General features: G+C 34.3%; 1 protein-coding gene across 1 annotated transcript in view; it reads left to right on the top strand.

The window, feature by feature from the left end:
• LOC110375850 (neuronal acetylcholine receptor subunit alpha-10) overlaps window positions 1-6,123 on the top strand; it is a 59,796-nt gene extending 53,673 nt beyond the window's left edge. Inside the window, exons 9-10 of the mRNA XM_064043597.1 lie at window positions 1,445-1,632; window positions 4,450-6,123. Coding sequence (XP_063899667.1) covers window positions 1,445-1,632; window positions 4,450-4,581 — 320 coding nt within the window. The 3' untranslated portion in view covers window positions 4,582-6,123. The remainder of the gene's footprint in view (window positions 1-1,444; window positions 1,633-4,449) is intronic.
• Window positions 6,124-15,585: the final 9,462 nt, after the last annotated feature.

The following is a 15,585-nucleotide window of genomic DNA, read 5'->3' as shown; positions in this document are numbered from 1 at the left end:
TCGCTACAAATTTAATATTTGCACGTGGTGACGTATTTTCTTTCTATCTTGCTCGGAATAAATAGCTAAACAGTTTAGAATGGTTTTAAAGTTGCACTTTTTGAATTTGTTTAAAAGAATTATTCTGTAGATTTTCTTGTGTAACATCACATCATCATCACGTTTTATATTTTTATGTGAACATATTTTGTGAACCCGGATTATTTTATAGACCCCATTAGCTTCATTATACGGTTCCCTTTCTGTACAAAATAATAATCCACCGATTCCATTACAATTGTGAGCGTCGACGGATTCTCGCTGTTATGAATACGTATCTACAATTCTACATGGACCAATTAAGATTTTTCCCGTATCCCGTATTTCCGTCCCAGCTGGATACAATTTCAATACTTCTCGAATATCGACACGCGTCCTACCAAATAATATTTCATCATTCTTGAGGGCATTATGAATCCTTGTTTCTTTTCCATTTCATCCGCGGTTCTTATATGGATAAAATGTCTTTTTTAGAACTTACGTTTATTATATATACGTATTATGTGTACGTATATTTATATTTTTCTAACTTTTTGGGTGAATTAAAAATGAAGTTATAATTTGCAATAACCGTATTTTTTCGTATTTGTTTTTCTAGCTGACAAACATAAAACAAAACTGCTGGCAGGTCAAACAAATGTTTGTTGTCGTGATTTTGAATTTATAGCTCAAAAACACAGGTTTAGGCTGGGCACTATAAAACGACTGGATTGTGATGCAAAACAAAATGTTATCGTTGTTGTTTCAATAATTCGTTACCTAAGAAACTGTATTTGTATGTGAATTAGTTTCTAACAAATTTACGAATTAGACCTATTCTCATCGATACACATAGAAAAAAAAAACATTTTTCTTCAAACAACTTTGATTTTACGTGAAAAGTCATAGTACTTAAACAGTAGTTCTAAGAAAACTGACGTTTATATTGTCAGTGAACTTTTGGCTTAATCTTATAAGACGATACAACTCACACCATGTAGTAGGTGCATCAACAACAAACATGGCGGTACCAGGGACGGGTGGCACTACGACGACGCCCGACACTTGCGCGAACATGTGCCCGCGATGCTCGTGCTGTGGCTGATTTCCTTCTAAATGAGACATTTCATGCCTTGTTATGTTATATGATATCAATCCGTAGAACTTTCGCTAAAGAAATATTTTTGTAGTAGGTGCACCAACAACAAACATGGCGGTACCAGGGACGGGTGGCACTACGACGACGCCCGACACTTGCGCGAACACGTGCCAGCGGTGCTCATGCTACATCTGATGTTCCTCTCGAGATAACTCTTACCTTATAATGTTTTAGGATCTATTCAAAGGATTTTATCCGTACAAAAAAAAAAACCTTCACATATAGGAACTAATGCTCGTACCCCAAATTACCTATATCTTTTTGTAGTAGGTGCACCAACAACAAACATGGCGGTACCAGGGACGGGTGGCACTACGACAACGCCAGACGCTTGCGCAAACACGTGCCCGCGATGCTCGTGCTGTGGCTGCACGCTGCGCGAAGCCGCGGCGCGTCACGAGCAGCGAGTGGCTGCTAATGAGAGATTGGAGCGAGCTAATTTGGAGTGGAAACAGGTAAAGGAAAATTACTCTATAATTTTTTTAATTAGCATTCATCCGTGATTTGTATGCCAAATATAAAAAATATACCTGCTACTTACTCGTTCGAACCTTCCACATTAGAAATTGCTTGACCGTATCAGGGTGTCCACTTGGAACGTAAGTTACTTGGTGCCTAACTGAAAATAAAAAACCTCTTTATAATGCCTTGCAGGTAACCTAAATTTTTAGCCTTAAATATTAAAGTAGACTAGTACTTAAAGTTCAGTCAGCTTTATTCACCTCTAAACTTATTTTTAGATCGCAGATTTGTAATTTTTAATAACCTGCATATACTTACATAAAAACCTGCATAATATACCTTTGTACAGCCATGTTGATGATAATAGTCCCGTCCCATGCGTTCATGTTTCAAGATAAATAATAGCTTGATCGCACCCGATGACGAGCAACTTAATTTATTTATCGGAAATTTAATAACAGAGTCGTAATGACTGCACGTCAACATTATCGATAAATAAATTATCTTTTTAATTATTATTTCCAGTAACCATTTTAATGAAAAACGTTTAACAATAAATATGAATTGTTTCATCTTCATAATTGCATTGCTTACTTGTTTCACTTCCCCTTTGACATCCTATTAGTTGAAATGTACGAAAAAGAAATTGAATTAATGAAAAATGAAGATTTTTTTTCTGAATTGGGTAGGCCTCTAGTAATAAATCGTAACTTTTTGCCCACTCTGTATCCAATCAACCATTTGCTATTGAAAAAAAAAGATTAATGATTCTTGATAATTACTTTGAGAAGGGAAAAAATCTGCGGTAATTTGGAAATGTTGGGGACGAACTTGTCCGACAAAAGTATTCGCCGATATAACTATAAACCCGCGGTAGGTTGTGTGCCATTGTGACGAAAGGGTTACGTGAAAGCTCTCAGAAACAATGAAAAATGAAGGGTTTTGTGTTAAATTAAAAACGAGTGAATCGTTTAAAAACTGGAAGGCTTTTCGTTTTCTAGACTTTTAAAAAGTCGCAATACGTGTACTATATGTACATACGTAGTACATAATTGAATTAGTAATATATAAGAATAAACTGATTTAAAAGAGAATACTATTTGTATGTAAGTATAATGGTTGTATAATTCAGTGTAACTTTACTCAGAAAAATGTTCAAAACAAATTAAAAATTATCCCTGGATTATCAATGGAGATTTACGCCGGTATTTTCATACGATTTGAAGACATGTAGACGAAATCCCGAGTAAAAGCCAGTATACGAGTTTAAGGGATTAATACTGAAAGACTGGCTTACAAAAGATCCAGCCCATTACAATGTTTTATTTATGAAAAATCCCTTGATTTTGAATTCGATACGATATTTTATCATAAATTTTTCAATTACCATAAATATAAATTATACTTGCAAAACACTTTTTCCATCAATTTAGCGCTGAAAATGTCACGATCAGGCGTAGGTGCTGTTAAAAAGTTTTAAATTGACTTCACTTACGATTTTGTGATTGAACAAGCAATTAAGTGTCTGATAGTGTTAATCATTTTAAATTATTTCACAATATACTTTGATCATTTTTAATTATTTCACAATAAGCTATATTTTTGACATGAAACCTAATAAAAAATTAAACATAATTACGTAACACAGCATCAACAAAGGAGTCAGTTTTATGATATTAGAATAGCTCCTAAAAACTAATCTCTGTCTTATTTCAATTAAAATATATTATGACCTAAAACCTCAAATATTGTTCTTCTCGAAAATAATCTGAGTATGTAAACATTCTAATAGAGCATATTTCAATTAAGCATGTAGACTAAACAAAGCAGCTCCAAGTGAACATCTATAAATATCAGCATGAAAATCTGTGTAAATACGTACGCTTTATTACTCTAGGATATTCAGCTTTTTATTGGAATAACATGAATAGTTTTTCTCATATTTCAATAATAGTCGACACCCCTCCGTTCCACGCATTCTCATACGGGATAACTCCGAGTTATTTGTAGCGTTTTAATATATGTGATAGCAAATATGAGGAAGAACGTAGATACATTGTTGTTCACTTTTAATAGTGGAGGGAAATAAATCGTGAAAAAGTAACAGTTGGTAGGAAAAAAATATAAGGCATTGGATTGTTTTTCTTTATTAGTGATTTTCAATTCCTTCCTAAACAAAGGTTCAAAAACTATGATTTTAATAAAAGTTATACCTAAGTAGATAAATACATAAGAGTTTTAAAAATAAAAACTCTTATCGATATCTCAGTCATTAGCTGTCTGACAAAGTAAAGTAAGGAAAGTGAGTAACAGAAGGTGAATTAAAAAGCACAGAAAGTTAGTCGAACGCTTTATTAATAACTTAATTCTGTTTGAGTAACAGGCAGGCAAAACTAGAGCTAAATTCACACCGTCACACAGATTTTCACTCCGAGTATTCTTAATTGATCAATTTATTACGTGCAAACTCGATGCAGTTATATCGAGTGGAATATAACAAAATGTATCGATGTTCATGCTCGAGCCATCGCCGTCCAACCATAAATAAAATGTGATGCAAATCGTTTTCGGATGTTCAAATAATCCGTAGCATTTGTTTTTGAAGCGCGACTCAAAAGGATTATTAGAAGGCTTGTCGGCTTATGGTGTTAAAGTCTTCAACAAATTAGCATTTCGAAGTACGACTCGAAAATACACCTAGATAAACGATACTCAATTAAACTTTTAATTGTATGCAAAAACTTTGCGAGTGCAGATCTTTTTGCAGGGTGAACTTTGTGCAATGTAGTTAACTGTTTTGTGATTCGCAGGTGGCTGTAGTCGCTGACCGAGCACTCTTGGCTGTGTTCGTGCTTGTCACCGCTATTTCCACAGCGGCCATCTTGTTGCCTCAACTAAACAACCTTCACGTCGGCAACACGCCTCTCAAACCCCCCATTTAGAGGCACAGCAACAAAGTAGGGTTACTAAAAAAAAAATCTTCCGCCAACGAATGTGTTAAATGAAAATACGTGCCAAACTCAAACAGTGCCGCACTTTTTAGATGATACTCATAAAATAAATAAATTATTTCTGTAAAAAAATATTCATAATAAATAAGTTTTTATCACACCTGCAAAGATACTCAAGATATTGATAAAATAGTATAAGTAGATGTTTAATTTGTATTCATATACTTGTGTGATACTTGTTGGAAATGTGTAGTGAATTCTAAAATAAATAATTAATACATTAAGACAGAGTTTGGGATGTAAAAGTTTGAAGAACGGCGAGGTAGACGGATGAGCTGTAAGTTACTACTGCGAAGTTTGAACTTTAAATGAGCCGAGTTTTTTTGCAACGACGGACTTCAGATACAGAGCTATTTTCGCCCGGATTTTATGTTCTTTAGATACCGATATTAACTAGCAGTTGCATGGATTACCGTTCTAAAGAAAAAAAAAGTTCAAACTTCGAGTAGTCGTGAAAGAATTTACTCGTGTCAATAAAATAGTTCATAAAGTATTAGAAGTTACTTAGGTTTAAGGACATTTTATAATGGAGTAGGACAGGCATTTGATTGTGTCGATTGCGTGTTCAGTTATGGAATTTAAATGTACCTTTTCTCATAGTTTTGGTATAACATTGATACGCAATTTATTTTTGTTTTTCATAGCTAGCATAGTGTGTAAATAGTGTGTGTTTCAGGCATTATTTGACTCAGCGATATTTAAACATGGTACAAACAAAAACTAGACGCTACCATTCATTTTTTCTTCCAAGGATTTCATAGAGAAAATGATGGGAATATGTGTGCCAAATGTTTGTTATGTAATGTCAATTATGATGTTAAAATGCAGCGTCGTATCATAATTATATTTAAGGTATAATGAAATAAAATGTTCGTTAAAATAAGATGATCTCATGTGAAACATGTAGGCAGATTTTGTATAAATTGATTGTTAAATGTATGAATGTATACATAATATATGTACTTAGGATTCTATTCATACATCATCAGGCGCTGTTGAATGTCTTTAGCTGAGGATTCATTTATTGCTAATACCATATCAGCTTCTGAATCAATTTGAGATCTTTATCCTAAAGACGTGTATTCAGCTAACCTAACCATGTATATGTTAACGAAAAAATATATATATTCTATCACTCTATTGCAAAAATGTAACGTAAAAATAACTTTAACATAAATAACATTTTCTCACCTACGCATCACTGGTCGTAGATTGATAGATCTGGAAAACTCATAACAAATTCAGACATTTCTTTCTTTCTACAAAGTAAGTAATAAAACTACATTTCTTAATATCTTCTTTAATACTTTTAGCCTACGTATGAATAAAGTGTATGTTATAAATAAAATAAAATAAGCTCAAGGTTGTTGGAAATGAGTTAAACGTTGTAAATATTATAGCGAAGGCAAGTTGTTAATTATTAAGCATATTGATATATTGTACAAAAATTAAGAATAAAGTTTGCCAAAGTGATTGTTGTTTTGTCTTTTTCGCTTTCATACATTTCTCCTTTACTGTTCTCATTTCGGTGATATACAGTAAACTTATGCCGAACACTTTTGACTTATATCCAATTTACACACCTGCGATTATTATCTAAGTGGATAAAAATTGCCTTTACCGTGGTCCAATCCACCAATCAAACGCCAATGTCATGATTTGGTGTTTAAATTTCAGAGAGTGCCCACTAAACTGATATACCGAATATTATATTCTTTTTGTACTTATTTTTACTACAAAGCAAATAAAAAGATTAAATTCATACAAAGTCACAATTCCCAAACGCGTTCACAGAAACTTGACTTTAATCTATTTATGAATATTTAATGGAGCGGCCTGAAAAAATATGATTTCCGCGAATAAAGTAAGTATCTAATAAAAAAATCAGTAGGGCAGGAATTTTTATAAAGGTCAAAAGAACGTCATGTATTTTGTAAGTTAATACGATAAGTCTATTTTGATTATCCTTAAGGATATTTTTAATTCTATACAAACTTGAGTCGAGACGAGCGGTTGGAGCACTTAATTGTCATTGTTATCACACCGTTCGGGTAATAATAATTTTAGTTTTCTTTTCACTGTAACTATTTGACTCAGGTGACAACTCATCCGGAAAAAATCTCATCCGCGGATGAATCGCCACCCTTTTAAAATTGAAGGTGGTCCATTCATCCGCAAGTTCGGATGAGTCGACACTTAGTTAATATTAATGTGGTCATTTCGTCCAAATAGTTTTTCTTTGCACGAGTGTCATGTATTAGTGAATCTTCCAAACAGTATTAACAGGTTAACAGAAAGTCCACGAGCCAGTCTACTATTAATGAAGAAACTGATCTGAATCACCAGGTCACGGACAGTATTCGATAAAAATTATAAAGCATAATTAGGAAGCTATTGTTTCTAAAACTTCACTACACAAATATAATGTAAAATGTATGCGAAGCAGATAATAAGATTATACACATATCTTGCTTACTGAAGACAGCCAGTGGACCGTCTCATGGTTCCAAAGTTCATGACCAATTTATTCGCATGGAAAATATTCAGCGCCATTTGTGTGGATTACTTGATTTACTCTGAATGGTAATAAGAGGTCCCTACCAAGAGTTGAAAATCATCGACTCTTGCACAACTTGGTTCATAAGTATAGTTAATCTGTAATTGGCACGTCATTAGAGGAGGTTATTTATTAAATCTTTTTTTTCTTTTTTACATCCCTCATGAATAAACACAGTGCAGTTCTTAAAAATCTTGCCACGCATAAGTCAACATAAGTCATCAGTGAGCATTTTACAAACCGCACTAGAATGTCATGCCAAACAATGTAAGTTGACTATGCACCCCGCCCTTAACTTCGGTCTTCAGGAAAGCAATATTCCAACTAGCCTGTTGACAGAACAGTAAGTGTAAACAAAGCCTTACCGACGTATACCACCGCGTTTACATTCGTGGATCAACCATTGTCTCGTGGCTAAGGCCAAGGTTGTACACCAGGGGCCCGATTCTCCTAATATTGATTAAGCGACGTACGATTCACATTCGACTGAGATCCAATCCTGACTCAATTACGATTGAAGCGTATGTGGAATTCTGTTATTTTTTCTTTGAAATAAACGTTTTTATCCTTTTCTGTCATTCAATAATGAATCATTTTGTCTGCAAATGATTTACCATTCCAATATGATTGTAGAGCAAACTCCCGTATAGACTCAGATCACCAAAATAGCAGACCAATCACAAACCCATCGAATGTCGTTGGTATACGATTGGTCTTATATTAGTAGCAGAATGCCTGATATGGTTAAAACTGCTATTGCGATTCAATTTCTATTCGATTTTGACATTATTAACTTAGGAGAATCGGGCCCCAGTTATCGACCCAATTTGGGTCCTCGAAACTAACAAGAGTCTTGCTTGAGCCCGCATTCAATTCGTGCGAAGGAAACGGTCGCAAATCTGGATATTATTGTTCTTAATGACTATAATTAGTGAGTGGTAATCACTAAGATTCTAATTGCAGGAAACTTGTGATTACAATGGGTTTATTGAAATTTTGATCGTAGTTGAGAATTGATTGGGATTCTTGGAAAAGTCAATCTGTGGAAATACTTAGGTAGGGCAATTTAAATATTTATGTAGCCACGTACCTTGTACAAATCTTGCATTAACTTATTTGTAATGTCACGTTTTGCAATTTTGTAACATGACAACAATAAGAATTGTGATTAAATGATTAAGTACATAAAATTAACTCGCTTGACGAAAATTAATCTAAGTATCTGCACAAAATACTGAAAATCTCAAAGTGAAATAACACCGAGTAAACTGCAGCTAATGTTGCACATTGCTTTCAGGGGTTCTTTTTAAGGTAGGTACTACTACATTGTTTCGTTCCATTTAGTAAGGTCCAGTAGTTGCGTCCTCCTAGGTGCATCGTAACTTCTTAATTATTCCTAGCACGTGGTAAAAAATATTCTCACATAGTACCTAATTTAATTGCTCATCACTCAATACCCAAAAGCAGATTGATTGTTACCCTTATTCTTTGAGATTCAGTCAGAGGTATGCGACTTTATGAACCTTATGATTTGTTTTTGCATAAGGGTACTTTAGAAGATTCGTGCACTATGATATACCAACACAATAGTGTGTCACGTCCCTAAATCTAAAACCTCGGTCTGAGCTTTAAGGTACATTGTATAAAATGTCCAGTCCGTCTTAAATTACATGTCCGAACATCGACCTGAGAATTATGCAAGATTTGTTCGGTAAGTCTGGTCCGTTTATTCCTAGGAGCTGTTTTTTAGTCTTTAACATACAGTTCCAAAGAAATCAAGGAAAACAAAATATTATAGGTACCAGGTGTACTTATTGAGTACAGAAATTATAAATATTTAGTTTTAATTACGAATTAAAATAATAAAAATTCGATGATTACTTACTTATACACATGTTACACTTCCAGTTTACTAGTTTTTCAGTCTATTTGCTTATTATTATAAATCAATAAATTATTTAGGAAAATACCTCATTCGCAACGACAAAATAGCTTTCATTCTAAGATTTCAATTCAATTCGAAAAATAGTTACTAGAACAAACCCTTAATGTTCCGTCTGACCTATTTCATTGTTATTCGTAAAATATCACAGTTTTAACGAAGTAGTTGTCATTCATCCGTACACAAAGGACAATTGGATACTTTTCTAGCAAATCATTTAGTTGGGTTAAAGAACTCTTTTTAGTAAAGTATATTTCGAACAACACGAATGAATTAAGAACTATTTAAGACAATAAGGTGCACTCGGTTAGTGTTCTAATTTGGAGTAAATATTTACATTTATAACCATTTTCAAAACATTAAAATTACTCGTATTTAATACAAGTCATACTAATACAAGACTTATAGGACTTTACGCATTTACTTTAAAAAGTGATATCGACAAAAAACAATTACTTATGCATAGATAGACAGATCCTTTGACCTGATTGATTTAACCAATTTATATAAAAAAGAAAAACAATATTAAAACACTCCCTAATTTATTAATAGGAAATGCCGAGTCTTTACCGGCCCAAGAAATATGAGTGTCAATCAATAAACTGTTGCATAGCTCCAAGGGTCCGACAAACGCATTTATTGTAAAATTTGATTAAAATCAGTGATAGATACTGATAGATGGAATATACCGGTCTGTCATCTCCAGACAAGCTTGATGAATTGTGGGGACATAGCAGATGCAGGCCTGTATTGTGTGTGGTAAGGCACTGGGTATATTAACTACATACCAAACATGTTAGTATGTAAGTGGACTTCTTGTCTATCGTATACGTACTCCTAGGCAATTGTCATTTTTCCAATACTGTATTCAAAAACTGCCTATTTGTAGTTAAGTAAAATACAATAGTACAGACTGGAAAGTTATATTTTGAGGTAGTTATAAATATAGATGAACATTGTTGATGAAAATGCAAAGTGATCTGGTACAACAAAGTACAGAAATAAAAAGTTTGAAAGAAGATATATCAAAACCAATAATCGAGAATATGAACATAAGATTTTCCGAAATTATGTCTAAAAACGAAGAACTAGAAGAAATTATAAATAATCAACAAATTACGATAGAGAAGTTGGAAAGACAAGTACGAATAAAGAATATTATATTATTTGGATTAGAAGAAAACGAAAAAAGCTACAAAGAATTGGAAACACGCATTATCTTGATTTTTAAAGAGCATCTCGCCACTGAATGTACTACATACGATATAGAATCTGCCATAAGGTTGGGAAAAAAAGGAGAAAACGCAAGACCTATCAAAATAACATTTACTAAATTGAACACGAAAGTAACAATATTAAAACGGAAAAAACTGCTACAACAAACCAACTACTACATTAAAGAAGATTTCTCGCCTCAAATTATTGAGAAACGTAAAGAACTACAAAAAGAAGTGGATATAGCTAGAAGCCAAGGCTCAAACGCTGTACTGAGATATGATAAAATAGTTTACTTAGAGCAAAAAAAGAGTCACCAAAATAAACAACACAACGCAAAAAGAAAACCATCGAAATCACCAGAAAATCAAATACTTACCACAACACGTTTAGAAAATGGAGAATCATTTCCTCAACGTACAGTTAAAAAAACTAAAGTGGATATGAGGAAATATTTTTCATCAAAAGAAACAGACTTAAGTTCTTTTCCTACACTTACTTCCACCCAAACACTGAGTGATACAGAAACTGAACAATAGCAATCAGCAGGCGCTCCTCCCAAGTACTATAATAATTGCAATATTAACATTACTACCCTTCACACTCCCAAAGCCAAACTAACTAACCTAACTCATCTTCCAACCCGGTTGGTCACCGTGGAAGATTACGACCAAAACCCTCCAAGGACAAAAACAGCGGAACAAATACCAAATTCAGCAATCAAAACAACAAACAAACTCTACGTTCTAACATATAATGTAAGAACCTTATCTTCTTACGGACGTCTGCTAGAATTGACAGAGGCACTGAAAAATATAAAGTATGATATAATCGGACTATCAGAAACACGTCGCATGGGCACAAAAATAGAAGAATACGATAATTATATACTTTGTTACTCAGGTCTTAAGCAAGGTCATTACGGAGTCGGCTTTTTAATAAATTTATATCAAAGAAAAAACATTGAAAGCTTCCTCGGAATTTCAGACAGAGTTGCGCTACTGAACTTAAATATGCACGACAATAAAATCTCATTGATACAAGTGTATGCACCGACTGAAGCAGCAAACGAAGATGAAATCGAAACATTTTACGCAGATGTATATAAAGCCATGGATCTTGCAAACGATTTATATATATTAATGGGCGACCTAAATGCAAAGATAGGTCATCCTAGAAAGGAAGAGTACTTAATAATGAAACCAAATGGGTATGGCACAAGGAATACAAGAGGACAAAGACTAGTTGACTTCGCACTTGAAAATAAAGTCTCAATTCTAAATACATACTTCAAGAAGAAACCAAACTGTAGATGGACATGGCGCGCTCCCTCCGGAATGTATAAAAACGAAATCGACTATATTATGTCTAATAGACCTAACTTAGTACAGAACATCGAAGTGTTAAACCTCAATTTTTCATCAGACCACCGACCCGTCAGAGCAACACTATCTTTCGCTAAAATAAAAAAGAACCGAACAAGTTTTAACTTCTCCCAAAATTCCACACTGAGGAACGAGGAAGAAATACAGAGATACAGGGAGAGCATTGCGGCCCATCTACCTAACTACTAGAACCTCAAGAAAATACTTCAGTCCAAACTTATCACGACAATATAGTAAATGCTATAACTCAAAGCTTAAAAGACGCTCGAGTACCTAATAAAAATAAAAGTCATAAAATTCTATCAGACCACACTCTAGCACTGCTGAAAAGGAGACAAATTCTCCAGAACAGCAAGAACAAAACCAGGTCAATGAAAAATGAACTCTCAGCATTATACAAGCTAGTGAATAAACTTATTAAAAGCGACTACACAAGATACAGAGTAGAAGTTCTCGAGAAACATCTAACACAGTCAGGAAGCTCAAAAAAAGCTTATAAAGAATTGAAAACAAACAAGACATGGATAGACGGACTGAAAAACAAAGGAATGACCCTAAACGATCGCAAAGATGTTATAGGAATTGCAACAGACTTCTACAAAGAGCTTTACAAAGCTCAAGAAAACGAAAATATTGACGACAACTACCAGTCAGATGAAAGCGCAACGAATACATCACCATTTACCGAATTCGAAGTTACTCAAGCAATAAACAGACTAAAAACAAATAAAAGTCCTGGTTCAGACAATATCACCAACGAATCAATAAAAGCAGCTCACTCACTACTAGCTTTACCACTTACTCAATTGTTTAATCGCATTCTCGAAAACTCAAATACTCCGACACAATGGTCAGAATCCAACATAATTCTCATATATAAGAAAGGTGACCCTGACGATGTTGCAAATTACAGGCCAATAAGTTTACTACCATGCCTTTACAAATTGTTCTCCTCGCTGATAAACCAAAGAATAAGTATCACATTGGAATTAGAACAACCCATGGAACAAGCAGGGTTTAGGAAAAGTTTCTCAACTATAGACCACATCCACACCTTGGAACTAATAATAGAGAAATATCAAGAAAGGCAAAGGGCTCTTTACATCTGCTTCATAGACTACAAAAAAGCCTTCGACACCGTCTCACATTCAAGCATATGGAGAGCCTTGCTAGAGCAAGGAGTAGAAAAGGTATACACTCAAGTGTTAAAAAGCATCTATAGCAACAGTTCAGGAAGAGTTAAATTAGAGAGAATCGGCCCAAGTTTTCCTATTGAAAGAGGAGTAAGACAGGGCGACCCAACCTCCCTAAAACTGTTCATTGCCATCCTGGAACATATAATAAGAGGGCTAGATTGGGAGTCGAAAGGCTTGCATATAGACGGCAAATACCTCAGCCACCTCAGATTTGCTGACGACTTGGTGCTTTTTTCAGAATCAAGCTCGCAACTGCAAGATATGATCCAATCATTAAACATAGCTAGTCAAAAGGTAGGGCTTCAGATGAACCTTACAAAAACAATGTTGATGACAAACAGCACGGAAGAGCCAATATCAGTGGAAAACGAAAAACTGAAATACACGAACAAATATGTGTACCTCGGAAAGCAAATAAGTTTCGAACATGATAGTAACTACTTAGAAATCGAGAGGAGAACTCAGCTTACTTGGATTAAATATTGGAGCTTAAAAGAAATTTTTAAAAGTAATATGCCGATCAATGTTAAAAATAAAACCTTGTCAAGCTGTCTTCTACCATGTCTAACGTATGCCTGCCAAACGTGGAAATACACAGAAAAAATAAAAAGAAAAATTACAACTTGCCAACGGGGCCTAGAAAGGAGCATGCTCAAAATCAAAAAAAGAGATAAAATAAGACATTCACATATAAGAAGCGTAACGAAAGCTACTGATGCGCTCACCTACGCAAAGAAGCTTAAATGGAAATGGGCGGGTCATGTAGCAAGGCTCACGGATGAACGATGGACGCTAAGAGTAACTAAATGGAGTGGCCCAAGTGGGAAACGCAAAAGAGGAAGACCGCTTACAAGATGGGCGGACGATATAGTAAAGCTAGCTGGTGCTAAATGGATGCAAGCAGCTCAATATAGAAACAACTGGGATTCCTTGGAGGAGGCCTTCACCTGCGGAGGGGTTCTTGCAAACTGATTAATTAATAACCATAATTTTTTTGTATTTTTTTTTTTGCAAGAAATTAATAAAGGCTTTTTTATTTTATTTTATTATAAATATAGAAATAAATACCAGATTTTTTATCAATAACTAAGTATCAAGGTAATATAGTACGACATGCTGTAGTAGAATTGTGTCTTTTTAATTATGATAAAATACTTTTATATAATATTGAATAGGTAAATATTATTGTGCTATATTGTAGTTATGTATTATTGAATTCTCGGCGTTTTCTTTGAAGAACTTGAATAATTACTTAGGTAAAAGAAAAATATAAAGCATCTGCAATCTGCATGTTTTCTCCGTAACCTTCACCGTATTCGTGACGTCACTACGTTGTGTTGACGCAACGGTTTCATTACCCAGTAGCCGCTAATGCGTAGGCACTATATAGAGGTGCTGCTAGCTTCAAGCCTGCACCAGACGCCTATAGAACCCACTGGAACAAACGGAGCCCACGGCCGCCTACACTACACACTACATCTGTCTAGACAAGTGTGTTAGAATCAGTGATGGGGTCAAACTATCGATAGATTTTGTTAAGTGTTCTAGTTTTACGTGGACAAGTCCATCGTGAAGAAATAAGACGTTTTAGTGTTTCATTTATGTCAAAAGTCAACAAGGAAAAGAAACATGATTATCTACCAGAATTGATGGAAAATATAAAGGCTAAGGTTAATTTTAGCTACAGCTACGGCAAACCTAAAGCTAAAAATAATATGGGAATACTCAACGATTACAGACGTTGCCCTAACCACAGACAGGTGTTACAAATGAGAAACCACTTTCTTAATTAAAGCAGTTTGTCGTTCTAAAATCGAGTACAGGTACCTACATCGTAAGTTGAAATAAAATGTTCAAATTAATAAATATCAGAATACCTGACTTCATTCTTATTTTAATTTCATTTTGTTTTTGATTTGTAATTTAGAAAAGAGCCAAGGCAATACTCTATTTAAACAGGAAAAAGTAAATTTGATTTCTGTTTAATTGATGAGTCGATTTTAATTCTATCGATATATCGATATATGGGCGCATCACTAAACCATAGTACAATTGCAAGGCCACATGCTTTGTGCTAGCGACGATGCTCGTAAGTACATTTCGCTGACATTCCTTTGGACAGTTCATAATTCATGGGGACACGAATTTTGAACCCCACACTGAACAACTGAACACATAATTATTATTCCCGTTGAATTTCTTCAATTCAGAAGATTAATATTAGTTCAGGAGATTTTGTTTTTGTTTGTTCCTCATCTACTGGATTAGCAATATTTTTTCCCGAAATATATGTTTGGGTAGCGTTAACTATTGCTCAAAAATGTAACTATCCAAAACTTAAGCTTAGTCGGACTCGTGGTCTGACTCAACTTCACAAAAGTTATCAGAACCTACCCTCCCAACATACCCAACCAATAATACTTTAATAATGCCTTATATGCATAACTGACTCATAATTGAAATCTTACATGAAAAATTACAATATGAGGCCGTAAAACACATATGATTTTACGATGACACGATGTCGTTACTTTTTGTTGTGAGAGGTACGAAACCTCTGAATAATAAACTTTTTTTCTCAAGGGAAGGACTTTCATATTATACCGAAAAGCATGGAATACAATGCCTTTCGATACTAAA

The sequence above is a fragment of the Helicoverpa armigera genome, chromosome 3 (assembly GCF_030705265.1).
Source record: "Helicoverpa armigera isolate CAAS_96S chromosome 3, ASM3070526v1, whole genome shotgun sequence".
NCBI lineage: Eukaryota > Metazoa > Arthropoda > Insecta > Lepidoptera > Noctuidae > Helicoverpa > Helicoverpa armigera.
The sequence above is the reverse complement of the archived record's forward strand: the minus strand, read 5'-3'. Positions and strand labels throughout refer to the sequence as shown.